The 14,098-nt window shown below is 43.6% G+C and overlaps 1 protein-coding gene across 2 annotated transcripts in view; it reads left to right on the top strand.

The window, feature by feature from the left end:
- STAP1 (signal transducing adaptor family member 1) overlaps positions 1–14,098 on the top strand; it is a 618,379-nt gene that overhangs the window by 70,431 nt on the left and 533,850 nt on the right. The window contains exon 1 of one of the 2 annotated variants that reach the window (XM_069630496.1): positions 6,182–6,208. The exons of the other annotated variant lie outside the window; for it this stretch is intronic. Coding sequence (XP_069486597.1) covers positions 6,197–6,208 — 12 coding nt within the window. The 5' untranslated portion in view covers positions 6,182–6,196. Of the gene's footprint in view, positions 1–6,181; positions 6,209–14,098 lie in introns of those variants that run through there. 2 annotated transcript variants of the gene reach the window in all.

A 14,098-nucleotide genomic window follows, 5' to 3' on the forward strand; every position in this document is an offset into this window, starting at 1 on the left:
CCTGTGTCCTGTCCTACCAATGGTCTGTAGGTGAGGCAGTTCACGTCAAAGTAACCTAACATTTCGGGGTGAGGAGACCGACCTGCCCAGTGGCCTTTGCGCCACTCGTAGCAGCACTGCTATTTGATTGCATTCCGGCACTTATAGTTCTACTTTGTCCACGTTACAGGCACTGAGATACAAGTTGAGTTGCCTGCCTCCCTCCCCAATCTCAAGCCAACACTGGCATCTCCCATGAAATCCCAAACTGGCATGCCCTCAAACCATGTTTGAAGAACCCCCTTACCTGGCTGCCACTGGTGCAGGCAAGGCGAGTCCTTTCGCCTGCAGATCACTCCCTTCACTGCAAGGAGGCATTATTTATGCACGATCCCATAGCAGGCGGCTGACAAATGGCCATTTTGTCACAGTTGGCTTCGCAAACAAATCCCTCGCTCGCTGTTTGTGCCCAGCAATAGGGGGAGATGGGATAAGGCAGCGGCTGGGAGGCCAGCCTTACATTAATGGCCGTTCAGGCGACAAGTCTCGAATGTTATGAAAAACAATGAGATGAGTATTGTGTAGCAAAATGGTAGCAGGATAATCGATCAGCAAGTGCTTCAGAGGGAATATGGATTCACAAGTAACATATTTAAATCACAATAAATAAAATACATCTGCCAGATGAGCACAGCAGTTTGATTAAAATTAAACTCAAATAATACCTTTCCCAAACAGAAGAGAGCAAACACAATAGATCTAACACTTTAGAAATCACAGAAATATTCAAGGGGCTGTACATAGTATGCAACATAAAACATGGCAGCAAAAACTCCTAAATAGGTGCGTTTATTTTGCCAATGGAGCAACAGAATGAGGGTGCATACACTTTTAAAATACATTAATCGGATTCATAAGGGAAATTGTGTGTAAACTTGGAAAGGGGTAGCTGGTGTAGACTTCAAGAGGGGCATCTTAAAGGCATTGAGAGGGAGCTGCCCATTGGCTCAGAGGGGACTTAGCGCTGGCTCAGAAAAAAGCCCCTAGAAGCTTGCAGAGACCCCAGGTGCTAGGCATTGCACGCACCGCTGCTGTCGGCGGCAGCAGCACCTTAGCTGGCCTTTGGTTTGGTGCTACTGGTCACTGCTCCAGTGCCCAAAGTGAAAGGTTTCATAGCACTTTGTACAATTACAAATAAATGAGGCATGATAGCAGTCGTTCTGGCGCCCCTAGAAGCTGCTGGCACCTCAGGCAGCTGCCTGTATTGCCTGATGCAAAGACCGGCCCTGCCTATTTGCATGTACGCGTGCAGCATTCCTTTGTCTAAACTCAGGTTTCACACTGTGAAATTCTGTGCCAAGAGTGATTGATTTACTCGCGGCAATCATTTTCAAAGCATAATTGATGGGTGAGTCACAAGGAAGTTTGAGAAGTTATTTAGTCTCACTGTACATTTTTTCCCTCAGGGTTCTGTTTCCTGTATTCTTCAGTTTCCGTGCCGGTAACTGGCCAGAAACTAAAGAAACTGCTTTGATCTCAGAAAATTGTTTCCATCCATAACATCAACCAAAACAGAGATTTGGGTTTCATGACCAGGGACACTATGGTAAACCTGGTAAATTCTACACCGCTTATAAAAAAATCTCTGTCCTGCAGTGGCTGAGAAAATCTATGGCTAGATTGTAATCATAATATCATCTGCACTATCGTCTCTTACCCTATCACAGTAATGTCAAGCAAACATAGAAATGTAGAATCCATTAGTAGATTATTCAAGATTTCCGGTCCATCTTTCACCCAAGAGGAGCTACTGAAAATCCTGAATCCACCAACAGCAAGAAATGCTGGTGTCCCTCAGGGTTTTGTACTACCCTCCCATATTGCTGAATGTTGATTTGAGGTCATGCGTGAACTCTATTTATCATTTTGGTTTTGGTTTTTATAGGTGCTCTGGCATCAGTGACATTCACTTAAGAATGAAGTGCTGGGTTTTGTGACAAAGGTCCGAGATGATCTGTCGGTTTTACAAAATTGGACGTAAAACATTGCAGCGAATGGGAGATTTTGGAAGCGACAAGCAGCCGTAAAGGGCTCATGGCTGATCTGCATTATCCCTCAAATCCTACTGTGTTATAAGATTTGCTCCTTTTACCTAAATATAGTATAAGGAAGATTTTAATGCTACTCTTGCACCACCACACACTTGTTTTGTCCCTGCCAGTGCTTAATTTGTGGAGGTGCTTGTCAGGGCTCAGCCCAGGCTCTTATTTCTGAGCCCCAGCACTTATTTTTAAGCTCAGCTTGCTTATGTTCTAGTGTTTGGCAGATTCATTATTTTAACTTTCAGTCAGTCATAATAACAAAACAATTAACAACAGTGTGCACTGACCAAGGTCTCTGCATCCTGGGCTGGTTCATTGTTATTCAGAAACCTAATGACCCAGATTGGCAGGGCAGGACTATTTATCCAGGTTCTATGTTCATTCATTCCCATTGATTTTTTCGCTGAGTTTTTTGATGAAATTATTTGGCTGAAAAAACAAATCAATATTTTCCAAATTTATTTTGGGGCTTAACTCTCACAATACCCTCTCCCTTTTATTTATTACCTATCTTCCCAACACCTTACCGCTTACATGCCCTTTCCCAACCCCCCATATTTTTCGATTAGTTATTTTTTTACAAAAACATTTAGGTAAAAAACTCTGCGAAATCAAAATGGGCGATAAATGAACGTCGTACAATTTATCCATTTCCAGGTGACAATCCTGGGTACTGATGCTGGCCATGCCTACACACTGCTCCACTGAGCGTGCATGACATTGCTGAAAATTCTGTAATGTAATAACCAGCATCGTGGGTTGACAACAACAGGACAGTCACCAGCAAACAGCCCAAACACAGGGGCAAAGTCAGTGAAAAGACCCATATCAAACAGGAGAGCCCGTCATGAGTGCCAGCCTATGCAAGACACTCTTGCTGCAGCGTTTGACAGGCAACTCATCAGTTCAGTAATCAGTTTGCCTACATTCTTCCATCAATTTACCATGGAGGAAAGCGTTGCTGCTTTTTTTTCTGTGGTTATATGGTTCACATGATCCACTTGACATCAATAAGATTAGAGCAAAATGTAAACGATGAGGTGTTTTAAAGAAATACTGGAACATTTATTTTATTTCAAGACACAACTAATATATTATAGGTGGGGTTTGTTCCGTCACTCTGCGTTTACCACTCAGTTATGTTTTGGTAGTTGATTTGATTTGAAAGGCATATGTTTGCCCAAGGTCATTTTGGTGCTACCTAGCAGGGGGAAGTGGAGAAACCAACTAAAAGAGAAAAGTCTTCAAAGCTTTACGAAAAGCGAGATAGTCGACTGTAGATCTGAGGGGACAAGGCAGGGCATTCCAAAGACCAGCCGCTACCAAGGAAAAAGAACGGCCACCAATGCGGCTGTATTTCACCATGGGAATGGGCAGCAGACAGGCACCGGCAGAGCGCAAGGCCAGTTTTGGGACATAGGGCCAATATTTTTCCTGCAAATATTCAGCACCAAATCCGTAAAAGGCACGATGAACCAGGCACAAGGACTTGAAATGGATGCACTTAATCGCGTAATCACTGGAAGCCAATGAAATTGAATCAGAATAGAGGAGATGTGACAACAAAGAGGAGAGGGCTTGGTCAGCCGTGCAGTAGAGTTTTGAAGAACCTTAAGGCGCTGAAGGATGTAAGCCGGTTGGGCCAGGAAAAAGGAGTTACAGTAGCCGTGGGAGAAGATCAGTTTGGTCATTGGTTGAACGTAAACGTTGAAAAGGACCAGGGAGATACCAGGCCCTTGAGGGATACCAAAGGTGAGCTACACCACGTGAAAGAGAAAAGGAAGAAGAGACAGAGTTTGACGGCCGTCCACAAGGAAAGAAGTGAACCAGACTAGGATGGTGCTTCAGAGACCGTCCCTGCCTCCGACCCAGCAGGACTCCATGAACGATGGTGTCAAAGGCGGATGATGAATCAAGCAGCAGGAGAGCACAGATGCCACCCTTGCCATGGATCCGTGCAATATCGTCCACAGCAGAGACCAAGACACTCTCAGTGCCTCGCCCCAGACAGAAACCAGACAGAGGAATGAAAAAAGATTCTTCAAGAAAAGTAGTAAGCAAAGGACAGACCAAAGATTCCAAAAGCTTTATAGCAAAGGGAAGCAGAGAAATAGGCCAGAAATTCGCTGAAATCAGAGGCTCAAGTGAGTGTTTTTTCAATAGTGGGATAACAGTGGCATGCTTATGAAGGGCTGGGATCACCCCAGTGGACAGAGAAATGTTTCATGTTAGTCAGAAGATGAATGCAGCGAGGTGCAATAGTTTTAATAATGCTAATTGGAATCGGACCTTGTGGAGAAGAAGACGTAAGTCTAGAGATAGTAACCACTACATTGGAGAAAGAGAAGAGAGGGAAGGTAGACTAAAGAGCCAGAGTAGAAGGCAAGGCACTGCGGAGAACAACAGAGGAGCAGATAACTGTGGGAGCCCAGAGCTAATATTAGACCTGATAATGTTAATTTTACCAGCAAAGAAAGAAGACAGAGAATCACAGAGATCCTGTGTAGAGGGCACTGGGTCTAGGGCCATTGAAGAAAGGCCATGAACAACCTTGAATAATTCTTTAGGCTGGTTGAGAGAAGTCTCAATTAATGAAGCAATGTATAACCGCTTGGTGTTAGCAATGGCACGATGGTACTACAACGTGGCCTGGGTCAGCGCGAGACTTGCCGGTGGAGCATAGAAAAGTCCCCATTTACACTTGAGCTGTCTGCGCTTCAAGCGCACAGCCCAAAGATCCTTTGTGAGACAGGGTTGTAGAAGCCGTACTGGTGGCCTCGACCTCCTATGGGGGGCAAGCTGATCAGCTGCCACCATAGAGGTGTTAGATAATAGGCCAAAATACACACGAGGGGTATCAGAATGATAGGCAAGGATTTGCGCCACAATAACATCAGGCTGACCAGATCGCCAATCCCGCTGATAGATGGTATGAATGCGGGCGGCCAGCTTCGGGCCCTAGAGACCCAGAGAAAGGGGACGATAAAATGGTCGGTCCATACCACAGGAAAGGCAAGATGCACTGAGGCCCCGTCCTCTGCTGAGAAGACGAGGCCCAGTGCATTACCTAATATATGCGTAGGACCAGACACTTGCTGGATGGGTGCGATTTCCTTCATGGAAGAAAGGAAGTTCTGGATCTTGGAATCGCAGTCATCATTTACTTTAAGATTAAAATCCCCTAAAATGAGGAGATGGGCTTGTCTGAGCTGAATGTCAGCCACAAAATCTGAAAAAGCGGCAGCAAAAAGTAGATCATTACCAAAGGACGGTAAACAATCAATAAGTGAAAACAGAAACTGGGGCAGAGAGAGAGAGGCGCCCTAGCATGGCTTCCATTTTAAACTGATGGCTAATAGCCAGTAGAGAACATGTAAAAGAGAGCTAAAAATGACCTCAATTCCACCCCCAATGCTCGGGGGTGGGGGGGCGGTTGATGTGAAGTATTTGGTAGTTCGGTGGTAGCAGCTGGACCAGAGTGGGCCAATAGTTTCCAGCCATGGTTCCGTAATGCAGGGGAAATCAGGCATAGTATTTCAAAGAAGATCGTGGGCTGCATGGGCCACACAAGGGCCACACAAGAACAGGAGTTGAATAATGCCCTCCCAACATTTTGCTAATACGATGGCCGATGGAGCAAACAAAAGTAGCTGACTGCGAGAATAAGTTGTGGAGCTCCCTTTGATAGGGTTTAACCACGTACAGCGCCTCCCGTGGCAGCCGTGCCACGGACGGCCACGGACGGGCTTGACTTTGGCAAGAAATGAAGAAATTAATAACACAGTAAAAGCTGCTTTTAAGTACAGCATTCGCTTAATATAACAAAAGGGAGTAGAGGTGACTCAACCCCGTCCTGCTAGATGAGCGCCAGCCGCCAAGCCAGGACTGACTACCTAAGAGCCAGAGAGTGGCCAATCCCCTGCAGCAGCGCAAGTGGATGGCCAGGGAGGAGACTGCAGTGGGTGAGGGAGCGGCAAGGAAAGCAAAGACAGAGCTGGATACCGGGACGAGCCCTGGAGCGAGCCGAGGCCAGGCAACCTCTCGCCGCAACGCGGCTTACAAGGAAACAAGAAGAAATGAAATGAACAGAAGAAGGAAATATAAATACAAGTAAAATGATCAGCAAGGTAATGAAGTAAATGTAAATGGCGCCCAGTCACACGCAAACGGCCCGGAAACAGGACCGTGAAAGGAAAGCAAAATAAAGAAATGAATGACACAGTAAAAGCTGCTGTTGTAAGCGCGGCGTTCGCTTGCTATAAGAAAAGGGAGCAGGGGCGACTCAACACCACCTGCTAGTTGGACTATCGCTTCACAGGGTGAGCAAAGGTATCCCCACACCTTACTTTTTTTTTTAGAACATTACAGGGTATATCACGCCTGGCACGCGTCCGTCCCCGTAAGATGTAATTAGTAACTTGACTGTGGGAGTTTTATCACATTAGAGTTTTTCTTGCATTGCCCATATGTCACCAAATAAAACTCTAATGGGAAAGGCGCGCGCCAGGGGTGATATACCCTGTAATATGTAATGTTGATTTCACCCTCCATGAACCAGTGGGAGTTGGCGCTTTAACCCCAATTATGCTGACACCATATGGAGCAGCCGTGTGACACTGCATGGAGCAACAGTAGACAGGGCGCTGTCCCCGCCTCATGCAAGAACATGTTTGGGCCCTGGCACTTATCTTCTTGCAAATGAATCACTGGTCGCTGACCCTGATGATCTCCCAGGCAGATGATTGTAATGCAGCACATGCTAACATTCTTTGTAAAACAAGGATGGTGCGTGCACAGGCAGGCTGAGTTGCTGCCAATATTATCTTTTGCACTTCTTTTTCTTCATTTGGATTGCTTTTCCTTGTGAAACATCCATATTTTATTTTCAGGGTGAGCTCCACCTACCCCATTCCTTTTCTAAATTACATAGTGTATGATTAAACAGAATAATTGGTCCTTGCCATGGGTTCTGTGTTTTTTCCCACAGAAAGTTCGCCAAAGTATTTCATTACCACATTTCACACTTTTTTTGCAACAAAATGCAGGGGGAGACCTGCCTACCGTCCCCCTCCCACTCACTTGCTTACAGTATTCTCTCAAGCACTGAATTCATTTCACTGTCTTCGAACAATTGTTAAGTAACTTTTCGGGATGTTGAAAAAAAGGACCTTGTCGGGATATTTTGTCAGAACAAATATTATTGTTTCTATGGTAATTTCCCCTTGTATTGTAGCTACGCATATGCCAAACAATACATTGCGTGACCCGCAAAGAAGTGCAACGCGTGAAACAATGTTGGCTTACTACCTAACCTAACAAAATGAATGTAATCAGGGTTATATGGGGAACATCTAACCCACGTGTCACCTGTAACACATCTAAGTTGATATTAGGGTGGCAATGACTAGATAAGAAACGCTCTGGTTTTCAGTACCTTCATCTTCTCCCATTTGGTCTCAGAAGGACATTTAACATGCTTTGTTGTGTGCACCCATTTTACCTTTTATAAAATTGGGTTATCAGTGCCACCATACATGCACCCTGAAATCTGAAGACTCGGGCACATGCAGACATCCCAACCTACTTTAAACAAGTGATGCTAGGAAGCAGACATTGAGCTCAACTCTTGCTTTGAAATGCTCTACGTAAGGAGCAATGCATTGCCATGAAGTATACAAGGATCACGGATGTGCCAGGCATAACATACAGTTCCCCACAGGGCTTTATAAGAGCTGCAAGTAAAAACTAAAGTAATTTGCTTAGGGTTAGGAATTAGTATAATTAAACCTCAACTGTGATCAGTATGGTTGTGTGCAAAAAGTAAGCATTAGGCTCTCCTAGTAAGCTCCAAAAATCATAGTGTGTTTAGTGGCGTGGTGGTGCTTGGACTCATGTCAACACTCTATTTTCCTGGATGGACACACGCCAACTGTGGTCTGTTTTCACTTTCACTGCTTTCATTGAAGATTTGTGGATTAGAACATTGTGCATGCACGGTGTGTAAGCAGTGTGTTTTGTGTTTGGTGATTGGAGACTGGAACCTAGAGCGAGCTGAGGTCTTGACCATCCCAAGTGCCAGTGAGATATTAACTTTTGCGATCTGGCAGTGGTTTAGTCTGGAGCATGTTTAGGACTTTGTATACCCACACCTGAATGTTCGAGTCCTTGCATCTTCATATTTGGGAGTGCGAGTTATCTCATAGCCATTGTATGGTTGCTGTGAAATCGGAAGTTTGGGAGTGTGAGCCTCCGTAAGACTAGCTCATAGCCCTTTCTCCAATAACACAGACTTGTGTTTTTTTTGTCTCTCAAACACGAGTATCCTTACTTCTTGACGCTGCTTGTTTTAAAGAGGAAGCAATTAATCCCACCACCATGTGTGAACTTCGCAGTGGCAAAACCTTGACTCGCTCAACTAAAACTGATCAGTATATATCCGATGCAGAGAGGCTGGTTGCACTTAATTTGGCCGTTCCCCCTTCCCCTGATGCGACTCAAGACTGCTTTGATCCCTCTTATAACCTTGCAACTGTATCATCATTGAGCGGGGTTGTAACAGATTCAACACGTGCAAATTATCAACAACTTCCGACTACAACTTCCGAATAGCGCAAACACTTTGATATCCTCTTTTTTTCCCTCTGAAGGGAAAATAAAGATTGGGGTCAATTTTATACATCATGTTTCTTCACAAAAACAGGTATAAGGGAGGCTACACAATACTATGCTGAAAAAGGTGGTAATGTGCTATAGTGAGGTTTCTGTGGAGCATAGTTTTGCAGACACCCCAGCCAGCCATTGTCATCGATGCTTCTTCTGCTACGTATTCTTTTTTCGATTCACCTTCAGCGCAGCCGAGACGCCTATCTTCCCTGACTCCAGGACTGACTTGTCGGTGGAATTCTCCTTCACATCATACTCTGAAATAAACCAGATCCTGTGTACCCTGGTTTCTCTTTTTGAAAGCTTGAAAACCGAAGTTAAGTCAAACTCTGCTGCCTTGGAGTCTGTGCTTTTTAACTTTGATAACATAAAACTACATATAGCGGCAGAAGAGTTTCTCTTTCAATGAGGGGACGGGCTCGACTTGAAGTCTGAAGGTGGTGATATATAATGGGGGCTGATAAGTTGAGGTGGGGTGATGGGGGTGTTGAATCAAACTCCTTGAGGGCTTCTGGGAATATACCCAAATCCAGAGGGAGGAGAATTGGTGGGAAATTTAGCGTTGTACAACTCCCTAGTGAAGATTCATTTATAGGACGGGCTCCTCCTATTACACCTAGAAAGTAGTCCTCACCAGTGGTAATATCCGATTCGGCATCTGATGAAGATGTGTCATGTATGATTTCACCATACCTGATACCTAGTGTCAATATTGATTCTGACACAGAGGCTACCTGTCCCGTATCTCACGTCTCTTCTATGCCTAATGTAACAACAACCGTCCATGCTAAGAATTCTGGGCAGATATAGGATGTACAACAACCGAAAACTAAGAACTTACCCACTCAAAAGTAATAAGCAATCATCAAGACCGTTTTTTATTCCTTTCTTAACCAGCCTAAGGTGAAGGCACTTCTTTCAAACACTGCATCTTCTAGCTCTAACTTACACCAATCACAAGTTAAGTCAACTTTAACGCTAAATTCCCATATTACAAATAAGGGCCTGGCCAGTGTTGGGCCAGGTAAAACTAGTCTGATGGCAGAGAATCCTAAAGATATTGCGACTGAAATTACTAGTCATGGCATAGCTAAATCATGTTTTGTGAGGTACAGAACAGATGTAGAAAGGCCTGATCAATCTGAGTATATCCAACAAGTGGCTCCACTCTACAGGAGTATACCTAATGGTCGACCTTTTGATGCGACCATATTTTTGGGAAAGAGTAGAAATGCTAAGTCTGTGTATAACTGCAAATCAGTGAATACCCGTATGGGTTCATCTAAAGATCTCTTTCTGGGGATGGTGGGTCAAGATCCTCAACTTTCTGATGGCTTTATGTATGATGATGACACCTCTTTACATGCCAGTATGGTGGTAACACACGGTTTGGTACATGCAGGTGGGCCGATTCCAGGCAAGCCTAACTCAATCGATCGTAGCCTTATTCATGAGGGAACATCTGAAACATTGGACTTTTTGCAACCAAACTTAACATTTGTTAAGGAAGTGTGAAGGAACTTTTGGGTTGATGAGGGCTCTTCTCTGGGAGATCACAGTAAAAATCAAAGTGCTAATTATGCTTCCAATCTGAGTACCAGAGACCTATGGACTAGGTATCCGGTAGGTCCTGATGTTGTAAGAACGCGAGGGAAACACTCCAACTTGGCACAATCTGGGTGGTTTGGAAACGAGAGCTTTATACCAAAAGAACGACTTTATGGAATCATATTTGAGGCATTATTACCAGAAAACTGTTCAGGGATTTTGAGAAGAACTGCAATTTTACAGTTGTTTTCGGCTTTACTGACGTTGGCTGGAGTTTCCTCAAGTGATTTACAACGGGTAGATTTAATTGATCACTTAAGAGCAGATCTCTCTATAGTCTTTGTTAAATCGAAATTGCTTTGAGACTGTATTATGAATGAACAAGAGAATTTTAGAATCCTTGGTTTTGATACCTCTCAATATCTGTGGTTAAATGAGAATGATAATGAAATATGTGTGGGGGAGTGAGATTTTGAACCCAAGGACTGAAATCAAAGCACCTGAAAGATATGATTCAGCTCTTTGACCAAACCAATGATTGGTCTTGGTTACTGAAAGCATCCCAACAAAAATGTCCTGGATGCCTACAAGAGACCAGATTTTACTCAGATCTCTTGGAATACTAGGAGTCATACACAACTTTTTTCAAATGTTGAATTGGGTGATAAGCTCCAAACCTTTACAGTTGTTGCTCTTCAGGAGACATGGTTGCCGGAGGTACCAGCTATGGATGGCTATCATGTATCCTGCCAATTGGCTAAACCGGAGGCAGTTGGACGGCCTTCGGGCAGCTTATTAACAGATGTTTGTTCCTCCCCTTCAATACATGCAATTGGGCCAAGTGAGATATGTCATGGAATTTTGGCTACCATATACGATTAATGAATAGGACCGCTTTAGACTACCTGATCTTGAATATATATTGGCACAACAAAATGGGGAATCTGGATGTTATATTGAAACAGTTGATGGATTATCTCGAGGAATGGTCTTCTAGTTTTTTGGGTGGCCATATAACTTTCCCTAGAGATGTGAATTCCAACTGTATCACTCCGGAACTGCTTGATGATGTGGGGATGAATGGAATCTGGGGTTATAACAAAAGGGGAAATGGAAGCCGCTGGCTTAAGTGTTTGAATGGACTGGGTTTGGAGATATTGAACAACTAATTATCCACTTTGGCTATAGTAGAACCAACATGGTCAGACGGATCTAGATCCTCAACCCTTGATTATATCTTTGTTTGTAGTTGGTTGTACTCTCGCTGTACTTTGTTTGTGGTTACACCGACCCAGTGGAGTGATCTTGCCATGCTGGAAACTGCCTTCATTATTGAACTGGAATTTGAGGGTGAATTACTGACGGGCCCTAGATATCTGATCCCGAATAGGGCAGGCAATAGGAGTGTGTGGCATGCGGGCAATATAACTCACATGAATAATCATCTATCAAACTTACCTCGATCCTCCTCAGAGGAACTGAAGAATATAATCCTTGCAGTAGGAACATTTGGGCCATTTGTTAAAACTCTCATAGGCATTTCTGGCACTACTGGGTATGGTGGAGGTCTACCTAAGGGTAAAAGAGAAGGTTATCTCCACTTATATAGTGAGGAACTCGTACCTAGAAGACAAGTCAGGAGGAAGATGATAAGATATTTGAAGTCCAATTCGGGACTACCATGGGAAGAGGCTCTTGTACATATTAGCAAGGTTCGACAGTCCTATAAAAATTGGACGTGGAACTCATTAGCCAAAAGACGTCAAGAAGATTCTGAAGGTATGCTGACCAGCTTAGTAAATAAAGACTCAAAATCCTTTTGGAAAACTGGTTAACAGCATTGATATTTCACAACCAAGCATGCAAATCAATGCAGTAAATGAAATGGCATGAGTTACTAACTTTCAAAATATTTTCTCAATTAAGGAAGATCATGAACCCTGTCCTCTGGTACTATCCCACGTGAGTACCACAGGTCTGAATCCTAAAGACTTTGGGCCTGAAGCAGTGTTTCATGCACTTTTCTATCTTAGTTCCTCTGGTGCTCCTGGCCCTAGTGGGCTTACTAATTTTCTATACAGAAGCGACCTTGACTTATGGTCTGAAGCTCCATGTACCTTAATTCAGAATGTTGTGATTTCCATTAAAATGCTAGAATCCCGGTCTACTGCATATGTAATTCCAATCTACAAAAGAGGGGATCAATGTTTTCCACTAAATTATTGTCTGATTGCACCTCAAGACGCTGAAAGTAAGGTTGTTGCATCAATCTTGCTAACACACCTTGAATCTTGGATTGTAGATTGCCATATTTTGAGCAAATGGCAAACAGGGTTTAGGTGCAACTTGGGGATCCCTTTAAATGGACTCATGCTAAATTGTCCACAACAACTGGCTTGGTTGGGGTCCTATGAGTCTATTTATGTTGCGTCACTCGATCTGGCATCCACATTTGATGCAGTCGACCGTAATAAACTGGTTGAAACTGCAAGCATGGGGCATCCCTCTAGGCTTGCTGACACTTATTGTGGGATTGTATAATGACACGCACATACAAGTTTGTCTAAACCACTCTGGTGGCCTATCTAGAACTATTCCTACCTTATGTGGGACTAGGCACGAATGTGTTTTGGTGGCCTGTCTGTTCATTTTATATCTCGCTGGTGTTGACGACTCAGTAAAGTCCTCAGTCTTTGTGTCACCTAAACAAGGGCAATCTAAGGGTAAGATCCTTGACTTATGCAAATGATTTTTTACTTTTCGATTGTACTGCGGTTGGCCTTCAGCAACAGATTAATTCCTTTGTTAAATATATTGAGGATCACTCTACGAAGGTCAACCCTGAAAAGACCAAGATAATGTATCTTTCTAGATGGAGGACTAAGAGCTCCTATCGATGGAACATAGGTGATATAAAACTTGATACTGTACCATCCATGACTTACCTAGGCTTGATAATCAATGCTAAGCCCTGCATTGGGAAACTAAGACTGTGGTTTAAAGATTGTGTATATGATCTCTCTTCTCAGTTAGTTAAGATTGATCAGAAATACTGTAAGTTTTCCTTGAAACCTGCTACTAAATTCTATGAAAGCAAACTCGTACCAAAACTGCTCTATGGTATCGAAACGTATCCTCCTAATGTAATATACTTTTTACCGACACTTAAAGCAATATTGATGATGATTGATACTGTTCATGCATTTTTTCCATATTGTTGCACAACATGGTTTTCCATCCCAGTTATTGAGTGTAGTGTCACACATCTCTCAACCAGCAGTCATCACCGTCATAGAATGTGAATGGCATTGTAGAGTGCATGTTGCCTGTGTTGAGCCTGTGTGCTATCATGCATGTGCCCTTATGAATGGTTGGTTGTTCTTGTGCACGTTTGCGGTTTCTGCTTTCCTTCCATTATGGCATCACCTACATGACTGCCATATTACATGCAATCACTGTCTGCAAGTGTTGCATTGTCTTTGTGCAGTGTTGAAATGTGGCATTGGATGAATAGGTATGTGTTCTCTATGCATTGTTGTTCCTGCAGTCCTTGGTGTGTGTATTACTTACATGTTGGTGCAATATGCATCAATGACATACTATGTATTGTCCTGTGTGGCCTAGTCCTGTGGATTGGTGGCTGTCATGTGAGGGGTGAGAGGGCAGGTCCTGCATTATAGTGCCTTGCCAGGGCATGCATTGATCAGTGATGTCCCCCTTCACATTGCATTTCCCTAGTGCTGCAAGATTATTTTGTGTGATGGTACTCATACTCACCTAGCGTCCATGCTTGTTGGCCTCTCCAT

This window comes from Ambystoma mexicanum, chromosome 6q (assembly GCF_040938575.1).
Source record: "Ambystoma mexicanum isolate Mex_15411 chromosome 6q, UKY_AmexF1_1, whole genome shotgun sequence".
In the NCBI taxonomy this organism is placed as follows: Eukaryota; Metazoa; Chordata; class Amphibia; order Caudata; family Ambystomatidae; genus Ambystoma; species Ambystoma mexicanum.